The following is a 20,290-nucleotide window of genomic DNA, read 5'->3' as shown; positions in this document are numbered from 1 at the left end:
CAGAACTCTGGTGGTGAGAATGGTGTGGAATTATACCCCTGTTGTTTTGTAATTTTGTAAATCACTATAATTTTTTTAAATAGACTCAGGCTAAATGAATCTCCTTGAATAAGTTAAATTTTCCCTATTTATTTTGCAACTTAAAATTTTTCTCTGGGAGGGGGTGGGATATGGAGATTGGGTGGTGGGAACTGTGTGGAATTGTACCCCTCCTGCTCTATGGTTTTGTTATTCAATCCTTTCTTAAATAAATTTTTAAAAAGGCAGGAAAGACACTAAAAAAATTTTTTTTTCCTCTGGGAGACTTTAGAAAAGGAGAAAAATAGTGTGAAAGCCCAGCTTTTGTAAGAATACTAGCTTTTATGACAAAGTTGCAGAGATTCATAGACATGGAGTCATTTTATTTCTATTTAGAGTCCAAATATTAGGTAATCAAGTAACTGAAAAAAATTCCCATATAATGGTCTACTGGATAAAATTTTATAAATATCTTGAAAGCAAGAAACAACTTGCCAGTAATAGAAGAAAATTCCCAAGAATCAAAAGCAAAGGGACAGTGGGAAACAGTGGTTAAGAGCTCACTCTTAGAGACAGGCTGGGAGTATGGATTAGCCTGTCAATTCCCATGTTCAGCTGGGAAGCAATTACAGAAGGCAGACCTTCAACCTTCTGCATCCCATAATGACCTTGGGTCCATACTCCCAGAGGGTTAAGGATTAAGAAAGCCATCAGGGGAGGGGATGGGATACAGAGTTCTGGTGGTGAGAACTGTGTGGAGTTGTACCCCTCTTATACTATGGTTTAGTCAATGTTTCCTTTTTATAAATAAAAAATTTTAAAAATAATTAAAAAAAAATCTCACTCTTGCTAAGCCAAACAGAGACAACAGTTGAATTTAGTAACATGGAACTCGTTACTCTTGTTGTTACTCATCATAATATTTAGACATAGTAAATTTATGGTACAGTAGAGAAATTAATACTTAAATATACATATATTTATAGGACAAAAATCTTTTCTTAGTTTGGTAGAATTCAGTAGCAAAACAACCTCTTCCTGAATTTTGTTTGTGGGGGAAGGTTTTTGATGACAGTTTAATTTCCTTACTTGTATATATATCTTTTCCGATTTTGTATTTCTTCCTAGTTCAGTCTTGAAATGTTGTTTATTTCCAAGAATTTCCATCTACTTGTATTGTCCAGTAAGTTTCAAAAAAGTGTTTGTGGCAGAGATTTGCAGATTTTTATCATGGTGAGAAGAGAAACTGTACCCATTTGTCAACAACTATATTGTAAATCATTACCCCCCCAATTAAAAAAAAACCTACAATAAAAGGTAATGCACAATTTCAAGTTATAATGTTCAAGTTCTGACCAAAAAATTGTGGAGCTTTTCAGAGTGTAGCATAAATAAAATAAAATTTATAAAATAAAATAATATCAACTATAGGTAATAGAACGTACAATAAAATGTAATATAGCATGTGTCCTAAGTGCACAATTTATATGATATAACATCAATATAGTTCTGATATTTTTAATTATTCATGTGTCATCATTTTTGTCATATCTTTCAATAAAAGCTTCATTACAAAGGAATTTTTCTATTATATATAGTATATGAAACAGGGTGGGACAAAATAAAGGAACTCTAGATATTTACTGAACAAATGTTTATTTTGGGTCTGATGTTTAGTTCTTTTTAAACATAAACCAAAGTTTGCTAAATTTGACTCCCGACAGATTTATCAATCATCAGAAAATGTTTAACTTTCTGAATTGGTTTTCTTAGTCTCAGGTGGAAGTGAAAGTGTCAGCAGCTGTAACTTTTTATAAGAAGACCAGAAGTATCCATAGGGTTTGGGTGGTCTTTGGGGATGAATTTGAGAACCCTGTTTTCATGTAATCCTCATTTAACAGAGCTCTTCTCTAACCAGAATTCTTCCCCTCAATATGTGCAGTAGGTTTGCTTTGGCGATATTTCTTGCAGTATTTTTAGAGGTCTAATATAGTTTTAAATCCGTTCTATTTAAAATTCCCAATGCTTGGGAGATTTCGGTGCATTTGAACTGGATAAAAATAGCTCCTTTAGATCTTATTCCTAAGTATGAAAACCTTGGAGATGAACTTATTACACTCACAAATAATATTTTACTTTGCTTTTCATAATAACGACTGAACCATATAATTGGTTCTGATAGACACTCTAAAAGCCTTTGCTAGTTGATTGATGGAAGCTAACAAAGAGAAGATAATTTGTGTTCTGAGAACTAAGACCAACACTAGGACATGACAACAAATATATCTGCAACAGGAACAAATTTTGCTCAATACATGAGGTTTTCAAAATTGTGAACAAGCTCTCATCATCTCAACATATTTATAGTTTATTATTACTTTGTTGCATTTTGTTAAAAAATATATTGAATGAAATTCAAAATAATACACATGAGGGCAACATTACAGATGCTCATAGTTTCTTACTATTGACCTTTTGTTGGACAGATTAGTTGATAATACAGGTTTCAGGTAACATAAATCGTATTGTAATGGGGACTGAGAGTAAAGTGTAGTATGTTTGCTGTTTTGCTTGCGTATTGTTATCAATTATTCATGTTTCTCTTCCTGTGTGAATCAGATGCATTTGCATCTAAAGTCCCTTCTGCTGTCATCAGCAAGCAATTTCCCTTCCCTTGAGAGAGATTACCATGTACTCTGAAGCCATTTTGCTTGGATTATAAAATAATGTATGTGTTTGATTCTTTTGCTATAGAAATGTCATGAGATGGTCCATCTGAGAGGATCTTGGCATCATTCTTGACTATTATCTTATTTTGGATAATGGCTTCTGGTAACATTTTATATCTTTTTACATGCCATTACGACAATATACAGTTTAAGTATATTGTCTCAATATACAAACAATGATTTTTAGTGTAGTTCATGAACATAAAAGCATGGCTGGATGCTCATAACTGAAATAAAATAGACTATCTTTTTGATTTCTTGGAATAGTTAAATTATCATTTAAAGCATGCTTTCGCAAGACTTGAGAGCAGCTCAATTTTGAAATATTTTGGTGGATAAGTCACATTACTAAATGTTCAGTGCATACCAATAGAATGGAATATTTTAGGACACTATATTTACACAAAACTATACAAAATAGAGGAAATAGTATTCTTATTTTTTTTCTTGCTAAAATTTTTTATTTAGTATTTATAAAGTTTTTTTTTTTGTTTAAGAAAGGATAAATTAGCAAACATAGGGTAGGGGGGGTACAGCTCCACACAATTTCCACCACCCAATCTCCATATCCCCTGATAGCTTTCCCATTCTCTATCCCTCTGGGAGCATGGACCCAGGGTCATTGTGGGTTGTAGAAGGTGGAAGGTCTGGCTTCTGTAATTGCTTCTCCGCTGAACATGGGCGTTGACTGGTCTCTCCATACTCCCAGTCTGCCTCTCTCTTTCCCTAGTATGGTGGGTCTCTGGGGAAGCAGAGCTCCAGGACACATTGGTGGGGTCTTCAGTCCAGGGAAGCCTGGCCGGCATCCTGATGACTGAAAAGAGAGTTAACAAAGCCAAGCAAATTGTTGAGCAATCATGGACCCAAAGGTTGGAATAGTGGAGAGGAAGTGTTAGGGGGATACTCACTGCAAACTCTAGTGTACTACTGCTTTCAGGTATATATCTTGCAGTAGTTTATGGATACGTGAGAACATATGCTCTCTCTCACAGAAACTGGTGTATATCTAGGTTTTGGGACTTTGTTAGAAAGTGAACCACCTGAGATGGAATTAGAGTATACTATGAAAGGAAAGGTCTCACCCAAGTAATGAAGCTGAAGGATTGTCATTCCACACGTGAAGTCTTGAATAGGGCCCACTTTCCCTTATGCCTCTCCCAATCCATATCAAATAATATTGCATCTGCCGATCACAACCTAATCAACGCAATGATTGCCACCTCAGCATGCTTCACTTCAAACTGTGTCTTATTCATTTTTTAAATTTTTTATTTTTTAAAAATTTATTTATACCCTTTTATTGCCCTTGTTGTTTTATTGTTGTAGTTATTATTGTTGTCGTCGTTGTTGGATAGGACAGAGAGAAATGGAGAAAGGAGGGGAAGTCAGAGAGGGGGAGAGAAAGATAGACACCTGCAGACTTGCTTCACTGCCTGCGAAGTGACTCCCCTGCAGGTGGGGAGCCGGGGGCTAGAACCGGGATCCTTAAGCTGGTCCTTGTGCTTTGTGCTACGTGCACTTAACCCAACTCCCTCTTATTCATTTTTTAAAGAAAATACGGGGTGCTTCAATATAATAGAAACGTGTCTTGGGTTCCTATATTTACAAAGGCAAATTGGTTTCCTCGCTACTATTAGTATAAACTTTTGATTCCATGTTGTCAGATTTTCCTGGTTCTTTTATGTGGATTGTATCATTTCTATCCTTTATGGCCATAGCATGTGGTGTTGCTGATATCCTCACTTTATATTGATGAGGAAATTGAGATACATTTAATGTATTCAGTAAATTTACATCTTAGCTGGATTTCCAGTACAGTTCGACTTCTGAAAACCCAATTCATTGGTTTCTATGCTATACTACCTCTCAAGGTTATCAGACCAAATCAAGATGTATTTTGTTACTGTTTTCTTAAATATTTTCATATTTTCACTTCTTGTCTTGGTTTTCTTTTACTGAACAAACTATGTTATGAATTTCAGTAAATTACTTTAGAGCTGTATAATATTTATTTCCATCTTCTTTATTCTAGCATGTTTAATATGTAAGACATCTGAAAATATCCATATTTCTATTTTTTTAATTAACATGGTACCTGGGTCTGATACATGCGTGTATTCATCATGCCTGGGTCAAATTTTTTACTGCTCTTATTTTAGATAGTAGAGAGAGAGTGAGGAGAATGAAACACAGGTGTTGAGAGGTGCCACAGCAGCAGTTCATTCATGGAGACTCCTTTGGTGTCTTGGTGCACCCATATTGGTGGGGACTCCAATCCAGGTCTTCTCATGTGATAAAGCACATTCTCTACCAAGAGAACATTCTCTCAAGCCCAACTGTCCTTTCAATTAAAAACAAACAAACAAACAAACAAACAAAAAACCCCAGGAAACTGCTGGTGGGTGTGGTGCCTTATGCATATCATGCATGGGTATGAAATTATACTCCTAAACTTCTATAACTGTGCAAAGTACTGTTCAATCACTAATATAGAATTAAAACAAAAGGAAAATTTAGAAAGGCAGCAAATAACTGGTCTCTGAAGAAAAACATCGCATGGATATTTTATATTCTTAGACATTATATGCCTTGTGGTCACCAGTGCACTTTAACCAAGAATGTGAAACCCCTTGCATCTGCCAACTGCTACTTCATTTGTCATTTTGAGCTGTGCTGTAGCAGGGAAGAGAGAGTACAGTAACATACAGCTGCATGACTACACATCTACTATGAAGTCCAAGTGTAAGCCCTTGGTGTGTGCATCCTTATTTTAATGATTGGCCATAGTCGCATTACTTCTCTGTCAGCATAAATTGCCACAAAATAAAGTATGAAAAAAAATATGAGACTTGGTCAGGCTGGGTGGTGGCACATCTAGTGAACATATTACCAAGTGCAAGGACCCAGGTTTGAGCCTGCATTCCTCAACTGCGGGGTGGATGCTTCATGAAACATGAAGCAGGTATGCAGGTATCTGTCTTTCTCACCCTTTCTATTTCCCCCTCCCTTCTCAATTTCTCTTTGTCCTATCTAATAGAAATTAAAAAGAAAAGAAAAAATGGCAACCAGGAGTGGTGGATTCATAGTGCTAGCACTAAGTTCCAGGGACCCTGGTGGCAAAAAAAAATAATTAAATAAAATAAATAAAAAGTGAGATTTGAAAGTCTAAATTTATTCTTGATCTAAGGATGTTGTGTCACCAGGCATGGCAACAGGATTCATCTCCTTGACCATCTGCATCTGAGCTCTTGGTAAGCAGTACATTACCAATGAGCAGTGATATTTTAAAGCAACTCTTTTTCTTTCTAAACAGCTGGTCTCAAAAGTGTGCTTGAATTAGTCAACAATCTGTATTGTACAAAGATGAAAACAAAAGAAGTTTTTAGTAGCTGCAACTTACTCAGGGATGCACTGAGTTTACATCCTTGAATGTCTTGCCACAGAAACAGAAATTACATACAAACATGATTTTTCTGGCTTTTATTTTTTTTAGATTCTATTACAAGATTCTATTACAACTTGTATTGTCTCTAATATACTATAATACAATCTGTAACGCACTGAACATTCTTCTTAGATGTATGAAAATTTTAAAGAACTCTATGTAAACAGCATTACTATACATACGGATAGTCATTTATTCTTGTGAAGAATTCTTAACTGTTTTTAAGAATTCAACTTAATAAACCAGATATTAAAAAAAATCGGTGATATGAATATATCATTGCTATGCATAGATCCTAAACCTAGATCAGTTATCTGGCCATACTAATTTAGCTGACCCTTCTTCCATTACTTCCATTAGCACTTCCCCAAACTCACTATTTAGAGCTTTATTTACATATGTATTTTATCTTAATGATTTTAATAAAGCTATCAAAAATTCTATAAAATCATGCTGAACATTTTAGGCTGAGGCTTTCAACAATCGTCATTTAAAATAACCCACAAGTCAGATCTTTTGCAGGCTAGAAACCATCATAAGAGAAAATGGCCCACTTTCATCCAAATTTCATGCATGGATCTGTGTTCACATCTTCTTGCTTTTATTTTATTCTAAATTCTTTATTATAATGTAACTGCCATTCTATACTAGGTGAAATGAATTAGGAAGTTATATCAATATTAGTGTTAACAATGTCTTCTGAAGGTTGATAATCATTGTCAGTACCAACCAGTAATTTACATGAAAAGAAACACCTAGATTTACTTTAAGCTACACAATAATAAATTAATTTTTAGACCTAAATCTCATTTTTAATTAAAAAGTGATTACAATTAGACTCTCTGGAAACAGATATAAGTATATATATGTACATATACATGTCAGGATACATATACATATATATGTTAGGATATGTCTGTATATATCCCCTTCATATTTTTTAAACTATAGTTGAACAAGAAATAATTTCAGCATGAAATAAAAGAGCCAATTTGTAATTATTTTGAAATGATAAGAAGCTATGTTGAGGGACCAGTTGGCAATATTTTTAATTTTACATAAAAATCAAGAAATATAAAAGCATTGATTGTAAACACACATAAAACTGGTCTTTGCATAACTTTTCATACTATATTAGACAAATGGAAAATGCAGTTATGCTTAAACAATGCAAAGAGACAGATTTCAACTTTAAGACATTAGTTTCTTAATTTGATGCTTTTCAAACAGCTTACAAATGTATACATTTTTGTGTAGTTCTTTAATTAAATTGTTGAAATCCATTTTCAGCAGACGTAGCAGTGATGTGATATAATGATCTATGTCATCTAGGAAAACACTGCATGGCATCTTTCATCTTAAATAAAAAGTGACTCAGATAACCTAGAAAAATGAGCACAGGTATAAAGAATTTTTGGCCTACTTTTAATTTTATGTATACCTTAAGGCAAAGGCTTATATGTGATAATTTCTCTCAATATTTTACAATAGATATTGTAAAATACATCACAGTAAAAACTCTTGATACCAAGTTCTGTGGAAGTGTTTTTCTTGCTTCTCTTTTACATCTGCTTTTAAAAATCTTTCCTGTTCTTAGACTCTCATTTTTCTCCATCATTATAAACATGTTTAGTTAAACTTGCTCTTTAACTAGCCATAACAAAAAAAGTTCTAAGTACATATTATAGTAGTAACATTATATGTTGAACAAGACAAATGGCTGTAATTATGTTGTATATTTTTCCTTTAGAAAAAACTTCTAAACTTCTTCAGTGAAACATCTTTTTACTTATGTAACTCAATTGTTATCTGTGCATGGATAAGTTGCTAAAAAAACTTCATATTTCTTGAGTAAATATACAAAAATTGAGTCATGTTAATTTCTTTTCAAGCTATTGTTAACAAGAATTTATTAAAACCAGATTTATAATCCTCAGTAGAACAATAGCTAAAGGAAAATAACTATGTATATTGTTAATTGTAACTTCAGGTACTTTTTTAAAATGGTGTATAATTTACTCCAGCAATAGAATCTTAAGGAAAAGTGATGTACTTCTTTAAAATGAAAGAATGGACATCTACAAGATTACTTGTACAAACTATAAAAGCAAGTGAGTGGCAAGAAAACAAGTTGGCAAGAATGTAAGTTGAATGCATTTTCATTCATACTAAATAAAATTCTGCTTATGCAAACTGACCATATATTATAACTTGAAAGCAATACTATACCCATTTAGGATGGTATACAAGTTTGCAGTAAATATGCAAGTCACTGTGTTTAAAGACTTAGCTAGATATCAAATAGTTATCGGCATATAAGAAAGCACTTCACTGAAAGGAAACATCAAGTTTCCTTAATAATAAAGGACAACTAAAAACACTACATGGAAGATCAGAGAAAATTGACAGAAGACACTAAGAATTCAAGTCTTTGTTTTATTTTGGGGCAGCACAGTGAAGTGCTAGATTGCATAAATATTGGGAATAATCATATTTGCAGTTGCTTCTTTTCTTAATCATTCCTCCTATGAGGAAAGAATATGTACTTAAAGCATTTTTGTGGGGAGTCAGGCAGTAGCGCAGTGGGTTAAGTGCACATGGCGCAAAGGTTGGCTCCCCACCTGCAGGGGAGTCGCTTCACAAGTTGTGAAGCAGGTCTGCAGGTATCTATCTTTCACTCCCCCTCTCTGTCTTCCCCTCCTTTCTCCATTTCTCTCTGGCCTATCTAACAATGATGACATCAATAACAACAACAATAGTAACTACAACAACAATAAAAAACAAGGACAACAAAAAGGGAAAATAAAATAATAACATTTTTGCTCATTTTTGAATGAACAGATGATTTTCTTTAAAAGATTTGCTATGAAGCTCAATGCTCTAGAAGCTAGTTTTGTACTATTTGATCTGATCCAAGATGAATGAAAAGTATTTGTTGAAATTAACAGCCTAAATATGTCTTTAATCCCATGGCATTTTTATAGGCACATATAAATTGGTTCTGATGCAATAGAGAATTAATTTAAGCACCTCAAAATATAAAATGATCTTTGTATGTGAATAAAAAAATCTTGCTCTCTAATACCAAGATATTTTATCTAAACATTCATTACTCATGTCCAATTATTTGATATGGACTTTTCATTGCAAAGCCAAGGCAAAATACTTTGTAGATAGCCAAATGAGAGTGTGTGTGTGTGTGTGTGTGTGTGTGTGTGTGTGTGTGTGTGTGTTGCGGGGGAGGGGTAAAGCATAGTTATAACCCTGTGAAAAGATGACAAAGCAGATGTAAACATTTTCTTCGTAATCCTCTGGTTTAAAGTAAGTAAAGTTAAGTGAACTTTATTTGCTGCAATCAATAATCATATATTGTTATTCTTAGAATACCTGTAGAATCATTTAGCAATGCAAAAAACATCCATTTGCAAATGTTGCCCACCTCTGTTAGGGAATCAGAGCTTGTAACTGCACTGACTGAGAATGTTTTGATAAAAAGAGTTTTGGCATAGACCTTCTTAAAAGTCTTATTAACACAAGTATACCACCTTCACAGGCTGTAAACAGTTCATCAAAAATGAAGTCATATTTTTCATTTACTGGCCATCTTTCCCTTTGTCTTCCTTCTCTGTTTTGTCTTTTTCACATTTTTCTTTGTCTGGCTTTGTTACACTATCATAAGAAGGTGGAGAGACAGTAGATGGGGTTGCATCTGTTTTTTCTGGACTTGAGTTCTCATTAACATTATCAAACACCATATTTTCTTTATTGGGCAAATCATCATCTCTGTCTCCATCTTTTATGTATATACTTGATATATTTTTGACATTTTGCCTTAGGCGATAACGTCTGTAAGCACGCTGAATGACGGTAGCGGACACATCCTCTTGTTTTCGTTTTAGTGTAGTTGTGATGGGTTCATAGGACACTTTGGAAGGATTTGCAGACATAAACCTTTCTTCCATTTGCGAACGAAGAGAATCCATCTCTCCACCCTCACCCAAAACGCGTTTTGTAAAAGCAAATAAAATGTCGAGGCAATGGATCCGGTCCCCACTGACCATGGGCAGGTCCATGGCAATGAGCTGGACTTTGTTTGGCTTTGCTATGAGAAGGGGAGGATCCAGGGCAGCTGCAAAATCAGACAGCTTGGCAAACTCTATAAACTGGGTGGCATCTGGATCAAACTTCTCCCAAACCTCATAGAACATCTCAAAGTCATCCTCACTCAAAGGTTCAGTACTCTCTTCAGTGGCCACACTGAAATTTTCCAGGATGACAGCGATGTACATGTTCACCACAACCAGAAATGATATGATGATGTAACTGACAAAATAGAATATCCCAACGGATGGGTTTCCACAGTCTCCCTTCACTGAGCTTCCGGGGTGATCTTTCTCAGGGTCACAGTCTGGAGGTCCACTGTTGAGAATAGGTGCTAACAATCCATCCCAGCCAGCAGAAGTGGTGATCTGGAACAAACAGATCATGCTGTTGCCAAAAGTTTCAAAGTTGAACATGTCATTAATCCCTGCTTCCTTCTTGACATAGGCAAAGTTGGACATTCCAAAGATGGCGTAGATGAACATGACCAGGAAGAGCAGGAGGCCGATGTTGAACAGTGCAGGCAGGGACATCATTAGAGCAAAGAGCAGTGTGCGGATCCCCTTTGCCCCTTTGATCAGACGTAAGATTCGACCAATCCTGGCCAGACGGATGACTCGGAACAGGGTGGGGGACACAAAATACTTTTCTATTATATCAGCTAGACACATACCTGGAGAGGAGCAAAGATATAAAAAGAAAATACTTAGATACCCACACTACAGAAAATCAGAACTCTAGTTTTACCTTCTATCTCACCTCTGACACTGTTATGACTGTCATTTTACACTGAAAACAATTCCATAATAAAATGATTGAGCAACCCCCCAAAAAATATTAGAACTGCCATTGTGATATATTCCTCCTTCATTAAATTTAGGAACTTGACCTTTAGACTTTGTAGTAATTTTTTTAGTTATAAAATAATGTCTACTGACACAGAAAAGTCAAGCTACACAATGAAATTCTATTCAGCTATAAGAAAAGATGAGATAGTCTATTTTGATAGTACATGGGTGAAACTTGAGGGAATTATGCTACATGAAACAAGATAGAAGGAGAAGAATGAAAAACTACAATAGATGTTGATGGGATTTAAAAACAAAACATAGGAAAAATGCAGAATGAAACTTAAACTGTGGTCTATTCCAGCAGATATAAGGACTAAAATAAGGGAAGGCAGGACAGTTGAAATGTACCTATACCCAATGGTGAGGGAAGACTATAATTTGTTGAAGGAGGAGGTATGTTTGTTTGCACCTACTCTGGAAAAATGTGAAACTGTACCTTGTCATTAAGACAGTTGCAAATTGGCATTTCCTCAATAAAGTGAATTTGAAACAGAAAGTCCAAGCAACAGTAAAATGTTAAAAGAGAGAGAGAATATACATAATGAGAAAGATGACTAACATTGTTGTTAATATTTTGAGTAGTACTCTGGAATTTCTTTTAAAAAATATTTTATTTATGTAGAGGAGATAGCATAATGGTTATGCAAAGAGACTCTCATACTTGAGGCTCCAAAGTCCCCAGTTTAGTCATCCACAGCACGATAAACCAGAGCTAAGCAGTGTTCTGGTAAAAAAAAAAATATATATATATATATATGTGTGTGTGTGTGTGTTCTTTTATATATAATTATATATATAATTTATTTGCTTTATTTATTGTCTAGAGACAGAGAGCAGTCAAAAGGGAAGTAGGAGATAGAGATGGAGAAGAAAGAGACACTTACAATACTGCTTCAACACTAGTGAAACTTTCTACTTTCCACCTGCAAATGGGAGCAAGGTCTTGAATCTGGATCCTTAACCATTGTAACATCTGCTCTACCCAGTGCATCACTGCCTGGTCCCCACTTTGGACTTTCTATGCAAATACACAAAGAGTCATAATGTTATATGACCTTTTTATTTGTTGGTGATATGTGTCATTTTTTTAAAAATCACATTATTGAGGAAATATTGATTGACAGGGTTGTGATAAGAGGGATATAATTCCATGTCTCCCTAAGATGGGTATCAACTCTCTTCACCCTTCACTCAGCCTTCATCCTTCACATGATAGGGTGCTGGACTCCCAAGTCTCCAGCATATAGTCATATGTTAAGGAAATATCTGTTGACAACTGACAAATGAAATAACTTTGGATAGTTGTATAATGCTGTCATGATAATTACTGGTCTGTTGGAAAAGTCATGGTGGATTTTTGCAGAGAGAAACAGAAAATACACCACGACTTTCCTGATAACACAATAGTGAGAATATTTATGTTATTTCTGAGTTTGGGGGATAAAATGAATAAGTAAATGTTCTTTTTTTTTTTTTCTATTTGTATTAGCAGCTTTTGACAATCTATTAGTAAAAGTTAGGTCACACAGTTTATTTCAATTTTTGTTATAAATTGCCAAATATATCAACAAAAATAGTATGAAAGTAGTTTATAGACATATTCAGGGGGTCAGGTGGTGGTGGTGTACCCAATTGTGACCAGCTGATACCATGAGCAAGGAGCTGGGTTTAAACCCAATGAAGCAGGTCTGCAGGTGTCTATTTTTCTCCTTCTCTACCTTCCTCCTCCCCCTCAATTTCTCTCTGTCCTATGCAATAAAAATAGAAATGAAAAAAATAAGAAGGAAAAAATGGCCACTGGGAGTTTTGGAGTTCCAGTGCTGATACTGAGCCCAGGAATAACCATACTGGCAATGAAAAAAAAAAAGCGTTCATACTACACATGGTCACCAGCATTGTTATTCTTCTTTACAATGTTTGCCATGAGATATTTTTCATGTTTTTTAAAAAAAATCTCATTGTTATAATTTATTTGCATTTTTATAGAAAAATAATTCATTTGTTCTCATTAATTGTTATTTTGTATAGTTCATGGCTATTTTCACCCCTTTCTATCTTAGCCTATATGAAGTTCTTTGCCAATTTTTCTATTGGGAGATTTATTATCTTCTTATTTATGAACACTATTTCCCTTTTGGGAGTACTAATCTGTTGTTGGGGTCAGAATTTACACAAACCAATGGATTATATATTTGAATTTACTAAACTTTTTAAAACACTATTACATAATCACAATTATAATAGTCTTAACAAAGAGCAAAATAAATTTCCATCATTACTTTTTGTTTTAGATGAATTTAGAAACTTTTACATGTGCATTACCTATTTATTATCCCAACCACACAAAATATATTGATGTATTCATTTAAATAAGTATGAATTTATAAAGTAATTTACAAAGAAATGGTTATTATCACAGTAATTGTCTTCTTACCCAACTATAAGAATAGTCTTTTAATTACTAAAACTTTCTTAAACTCTTTAGTTTTCCTCATAGAAGTCTTTTTTTAGATGTCTTTTTTATTTTATTTATTCCCTTTTGTTGCCCTTGTTTTATTGTTGTAGTTATTATTGTTGTCGTCGTTGTTGGATAGGACAGAGAGAAATGGAGAGAGGATGGGATGGCAGAGATGGGGAGAGAAAGATTAGACACCTGCCGACCTGCTTCACCACTTGTGAAGCGACTCCCCTGCAGGTGGGGAGCTGGGGGCTCGAACTGGGAGCCTTACCGTCGGTCCTTGTGTTTTGCGCCACGTGTGCTTAACCCGTTGCACTACCGTCCGACTCCCCTCATAGAAGTCTTGTACATGTATTAACAATATTAATGGATATATCTTTTCCAATTGCAACTATGAATAAGTTTTTCTTTAAATGTACTTTCTAAATTATCTGCTAACATGTTTTGTTGATGTACAAAATAATCACTAACGAGGATCGTACATGTCATCTAAAATGTGTTTCTCTGAACTCAAATTGAATCATGTTTAATTGATTCTCTTTAACTTACAATACATGTGACAATATGTTCTGAATAGGAGTATACTTTGTTTCATTGAAATGTGCATCACTATTTGTCTCTTTTTTTATTTAACTTATCTGCATGGGTAAATGTCGTTAAAACATAAACACTTCAAACATTTAAAAATATTTCATTTATTTATTTAGGTAGGACATAGAGAAATTGAGAGGGGTGGGACAGGTAGATAAGGAGAGAGACAGAGAAATACCTGCTTCACTGCTCAGGAAACTTTCTCTCTGTAAGGTGGGGGCTGGTTTGAACACTGGCCCTTGCGCACTGCACTGCAATGTGTGCGCTCAACCAAGGATGCCACTGGCTGACTTTCCAAGGGTATTTTTCTGTTGTTGGTGGGTTTCACTGCTCCAGGATGACTTTTTCACACAGAAAAAGAGAACTTGAGGGAGGAAAAAAGCACAACACTGAAGCTTCTTGCCCACTGAGGTGGAAGCTGGGCTGAAACCTGGGAGGAGCACATGGCAAAGTAGATGTGTTCTAATGTCAGCTATCTCTCCACTACTAGGGATCTATTTAGCCTTCCTTATTAAATGGGAATAATCCCCGTAGTATGCTTGCTGTTAGTGTGAGCCTTCTACCTAGATTTTATTCTGGTTCTTTCTTTCTTTCTTTCTTTCTTTCTTTCTTTCTTTCTTTCTTTCTTTCTTTCTTTTTCTTTCTTTCTTTTTCTTTCTTCCTTTCTTCCTTTTTTGTATCTTGCTTCATTCTTCTAAACTTTTTTAAAAAAATTATGTTATGAGGGTTAGTGGTTTATAGTACAGTTGTTGATACATGGATATGATTTTCCATCTGCAGAACAGGTTTGTCCCCAACTTCGGATCTTTTCCACGACATCATGTACCAGGAAACCACGGCCATCTCTACCCTCTCCGATCTCTTCCTTCACCAGATCTCTTGGCTTTGGTGCAATAGTTTCTTATGTAGGTACCATAACTTTATCTTTTAATCTAAAATGTAGTGCCATCTCTGGTCACAATACTCATTTAAAATTTATTTTGAGTGCTAAATGCCTCTTCTAAGTTACATGGTGTCCAATATTTCTAAGTTATGTGAAACTTAACATTTCTGAGTCTGCCTGTTTCATCATGTGTACATTGAATTTATAGTAAATAATCTCCACAGTCTCTGCCTTAAAAGGCAGTGTAGGGGGTCGGGCGGTAGCGCAGCGGGTTAAGTGCACGTGGTGCAAAGCTCAAGGACAGGCACGAGGATCCCGAATAGAGCCCCTGGCTCCCCACCTGTAGGGGAATCGCTTCACAAGCAGTGAAACAGGTCTGCAGGTGTCTAGCTTTCTCTCCTCCCTCTCTGTCTTCCCATCCCCTCTCCATTTCTCTTTGTCCTATCTAACGACGACGATATCAATAACAACAACAACAAGGTCAACAGAAAGGAAATAAATAAATAAATATTAAAAAAGGCAATGTAACCTTAAAATTAAATGAAATCCTTAAATATTGGACAAGGCCTGTGCAGATGATGAGCATACAAGAAACTAGGAAAGAGACCTATGGTAATAGTAAAAGAGAAGAAAATATAAAGTCATTTATTATGATTCAGTCATGATTAGGCTTGAAAACTAAATATATTTTATAGGTAGGCTCTTGAACAGCTATATTCAATGAAGCTAGCATTGCTCAAGATCTGAATTTCACTTTAATTCATAAAAATTTTATAAAAATGATATTCTGATGATTGATGTCAACATTAATCAGGGAATAGTTCTCATATGTGCTAAAATTGCAAGTGATTTCAGATTCTCTTTTAATCTAAGATTTATCTGCATATAGGCTCAGCTGTTATATTTTATTTGTGAAGGGTAACCTTGGAGATCAGATATCAAGGAATACAATGTGCTTCTGCCAACAAAACCAAACAAAGAAAAGTTTTAATTGGAGGTATTCAGTTAGAGGAAGATATTCAAACATAGAATTTTTTGTTTACTGATTTTTTAACCTTCTTTCATTCTTTCACATTGCTAACTTATTCAAAAGTTAATTTATCTTTAAGAATTCATAAAGTTTTCTATGTCTATGTGGATTTCAGCATAATTCGTAATTGATATCTGATTAATAAATGGTCTTACCTACAATGGAGAGAATCACAACCACAAAATCAAAAATATTCCATCCTACAGTGAAGTAGTAGTGTCTGAGGGAGACCAGTTTCAGCACACATTCTCCAGTGAAAAGGATAATAAACACAACATTTATCCAATACAATACATTGGTCATGTAGGTACTTTGCCCCTCTTTTTCCACCATCATGGTTACCATGTTAAGGCAGATGAGAACCATGATAGTGATATCAAAGGCTTGGTTAGTTACTAGATCAAATATGCATCCTTGGAATTTGTTCTGCAAGGAAAGAAGACAAATGAAATGTAGATTAATTTTTCTGAAGTAGCACCCATACCTCAATGTGTTAGTAAAAAGAAAAATAAATGTCTCCAAAACAGATAAAGTAGACCCAAGCAAGAATTGTTATTTTCTACATAAAAGAATGACTTAAATCTAAAGCAGAGTGACTGTTTTTTTTTTTTTTAATTTTGTTACTGCTTTGCACTATATCAGACTAGCCTTCAATTAGTCTTTAGTAATAATATAGGATTTTAGATTTCCCTACCAACGATTCCTGGAGCTCTGATTCCCCAGAACCCCACCCCACAAGGGAAAGAGAGAGACAGGCTGGGAGTATAAATCGACCTGTCAATGCCCATGTTCAGCAGGGAAGCAATTACAGAATCCAGACCTTCCATCTTCTGTATCCCACAATGATCTTGGGTCCATATTCACAGAGGGTTAAAGAATAGGAAAGCTATCAGGGGAGGGGATGGGATACACGGAGTTCTGGTGGTGGGAATTGTGTGGAGTTGTACCCCTCTTATCCTATGGTTTAGTCAATGTTTAATTTTTATAAATTAAAAAAGAGAAGTACCAATTAAAGGTTAGATAGTTACTTAATCACAGAGTGGATAATCATCAGAAAACCACAAAAATAATAATTTTAGACTTATTCCACCTACAATTTCTACATAAATTGTTACAGTCACAAGATAATATTTAGCATGAAATGAGCACATTTATAATTTCTATGCTGTCATATTTTAACTAATCAGTTACAATATTTTGGACTGTCATTGCTATAATAGCATAGAGCTATACTTTCCTATCTTTTTTTATATATATTGAATATATATTTCCAGATATGCCCATACGTACATATCATCTTTCTTATCAGTAGCACTGCTAAAATTATACTTTGTAGGAAACACAAGCTTTTCAAAATTCCATTAATAAGTACTTTGCAATTTTTTAAGCTACTGAATTTTAAAATTTATTTCATTTTTAAGAGAGAGAGAGAGAAAGCAAGAGAAACACCAGAGCACTGCTCAGCTCTGGCTTATAGTGGTGTGGGGAACTGAACCTGGGACACTGGAGCCTCAAGCATGAGGGTCTGTTTATATAACCATTATGTTGTTCAAGTAGGGCATTCACAATTAAATGCCAGTGCTTCAAACTCATATGTTATGTTACAGTAGGTCTGGGTTAGAGTTGATATTATGTCCATTTGAGGAGTACCAAGTTGGGAAGGCAATATAGCTCACTTGGATAATGTACTGCTTTTCCTACTCAGGTTCAAGTCCAGCCTCAACCACAATGGAGTACATTTAGGAACTGTGATTCTTTCTCTCTTTCTGAAAATGCCAGTCCAAGTGAAGAAGTCCCAATTTTTTAAAATATTAAATTATTAAATCAAATTATTAAAAGATAAATATTCATGCTTAAAAATGGGTTTGCTTAAAAGTATATAAGTAAGATGAACATGTGAAAGGGAATTATTTTTACCCCTGGCCGAGGTATTGGCTTTTGAGGTTTCTTTGACCCCAACTTTTTCATTGCATTATAATATTTCTTCTGTTCTTCTGTCATGAAGATGTCTTGACCTCCAAGGTAAGGGGATAAGAAATAAATCTAATTAAAACCAAACTCGTTGTCTAGTTATTTCCTTATTTCACTAGGGCATATTAAAATGTGTTCATAAAAAAGTGAATTGTATTTTAGCATGTAAAAGATAGTTATAAATAAAACAAGCCTTCAAGAATTGCCTTCAAGAATTACCATTGTACAGGTATGTAAGTTATTGTGCATAGTGTGATGTGTAGATGGAAGCTATAGCAACTATATGTAACAGCGATTGAGTGAATAATCGTTTGATAAGCTAACCTATGCTATTTTAAACTATGTATTAAAACCCCAATTAACCTGTTACTTGTCTTATCAGATATTTTATTATTAAATAACAAATACCATTAGGACTGGTTAGGAGAACAAAAGTATCTTCTTTGAACAAACTATCTTCTTCGAACAAATGCCTAATTTTTGAACTCATGAAAAATAGGAGCCAAAACAATAACTTGATATGCATTTGAATTAAATTTAATGAATATTCCTTAGACAGATAAAAATGAATATTGTACATTGTAACATATATCCAAATGATAAATTACTTCTCATATACTTTGCTTTATTTGTGCTATATAATGCATATTTTAGACGATTCATATGTTTGTTTATTTAAAAAACCCTTTAACTCTCTTTAATTCCTAATAAAGGAATTTAATCACAAATATTTTAGGTGCCAACAATGAAAATTAGAGCATCACTTAGAAAATACTATTTAGGGGCAGGGTGGTGGGGCACCTGGTTGAGCACACATGTTATAATGTGCAAGGACCTGGGTTTGAGCCCCCACCCAGTCCACACCTGCAGGAGAAAGCTGCATAAGTGGTGAAGCAGTGCTGTAGGTGTCTCTGTTTCTCTCTCCTTCTCTATCTCCCCCTTACCCTATCAATTTATGGCTATCTTTATCCAATTAATAAACATTTAAAAAATTTAAAAATACTACTTAAGAGCAAGAGATAAAAATAATTGGTGCATTGACTATCTGACCCACAGTATGCTGTGGAATATATGTGTGTCATTACCTATAAGCAATGTACATGTATTTAATGACCAACACTTCAAAGTCAATCAATTAAAATTACACATAAAAAATAGTGTCAAGAATAATTTTAGATAAACTAGAGCTGAGAGAGACTTCTGGAGGTGGAGCTACAGAGTAGCTGTGTTTCTCTCCTCTCCTCTCCCTTACTAACTAGGAAGAAATACCAAAGGAGATCACCTGAGACTACAACAAGGCAGGACTGGAACAACTTCAGGAACCCACCAAATCACCTGTAAATGCAAACACCTGTGGCTCCTGGATAAAGAGGAATTTAGGAAGAGATTGAGCAACTGGTAATAGTCCGGCAGTTTATTGATTGAGGTAACACCTCCAGTCTGTTTACTAACAAAAAGACTGTTGAATGGAGGAGAGGACTCCCCTAAGACTCATTAAATGTAACTGTGAGTCTCCATTGCTACTGCCCTTAGAGGCTGGAGCAGCAGTGGGGAGGCTCTGTGCTGACATCAGGGGCAGGGAACTGTCCAGGAAACTCAGGAGAAGGTATACACCAGGTGGCCTAGCAGTGGGCTGTATAGTGGAAGCCTTTCCACATTGTTCTCCTGATGAGAACATGGTGGATAATTGCCTTAGGACCTACAGACTACAAATGGGACTTGTTTAGAAACTCACAGAGCCCAGCACAGCTGCTCAGCCCTTGGCAGAGAAGCTGAACTGAGCCCAGAGATTTGGATACATGTGGTGTGAGAGTCTCTTTGCATAACCACTGTGCTATCTCTCCCTCACCTTGATTTATCTCTTGGTCAGGAGTGAGTGATAAAGCTAAGAAGCCTACTTAGACTTTAGAAACTCTCAGGCTCCCGTAGCCTACAGAGAAGAAAAAATACAAAAGGGCTTTAACAGCCAATGTATTCCAACTCAGGATTGAAACAACTGTTAATTTCCTCAATTGTGAACTCTGTAAGTACCTTACTTAGACATAAGTCAATCCAGGCAAGAGTGACCAGTAATTTGAAAAGTACTGAAAGAGGGACCTCACAACATACTATACAGATTGGTTACACCAACAAGAAGACACATTGGAGAAATAACCAGCTCAAAAGTCCAGCTAAATGTCCCCCAAAGGTTGAAGCACAGAAAAATGAGAAAT

At 35.1% G+C, this 20,290-nt stretch overlaps 1 protein-coding gene and 1 long non-coding RNA gene across 2 annotated transcripts in view; one reads left to right on the top strand and one right to left on the bottom strand.

Annotated features, from left to right (window-relative positions):
* LOC132534252 (uncharacterized) overlaps nucleotides 1–18,056 on the top strand; it is a 65,874-nt gene extending 47,818 nt beyond the window's left edge. The window contains exons 2-3 of the long non-coding RNA XR_009545944.1: nucleotides 14,974–15,098; nucleotides 17,812–18,056. This is a non-coding gene — a long non-coding RNA (uncharacterized LOC132534252). The remainder of the gene's footprint in view (nucleotides 1–14,973; nucleotides 15,099–17,811) is intronic.
* The window catches only part of SCN9A (sodium voltage-gated channel alpha subunit 9), a 157,891-nt gene continuing 144,149 nt past the window's right edge, over nucleotides 6,549–20,290 (bottom strand). Inside the window, exons 25-27 of the mRNA XM_060177776.1 lie at nucleotides 18,024–18,128; nucleotides 16,262–16,532; nucleotides 6,549–10,966 (exon numbers count right to left, since the gene is read on the bottom strand). Of these exons, the coding sequence (XP_060033759.1) occupies nucleotides 9,786–10,966; nucleotides 16,262–16,532; nucleotides 18,024–18,128 (1,557 nt within the window). The 3' untranslated portion in view covers nucleotides 6,549–9,785. The remainder of the gene's footprint in view (nucleotides 10,967–16,261; nucleotides 16,533–18,023; nucleotides 18,129–20,290) is intronic.

This window comes from Erinaceus europaeus, chromosome 18 (assembly GCF_950295315.1).
Source record: "Erinaceus europaeus chromosome 18, mEriEur2.1, whole genome shotgun sequence".
Classification (NCBI taxonomy): Eukaryota; Metazoa; Chordata; class Mammalia; order Eulipotyphla; family Erinaceidae; genus Erinaceus; species Erinaceus europaeus.
The sequence above is the reverse complement of the archived record's forward strand: the minus strand, read 5'-3'. Positions and strand labels throughout refer to the sequence as shown.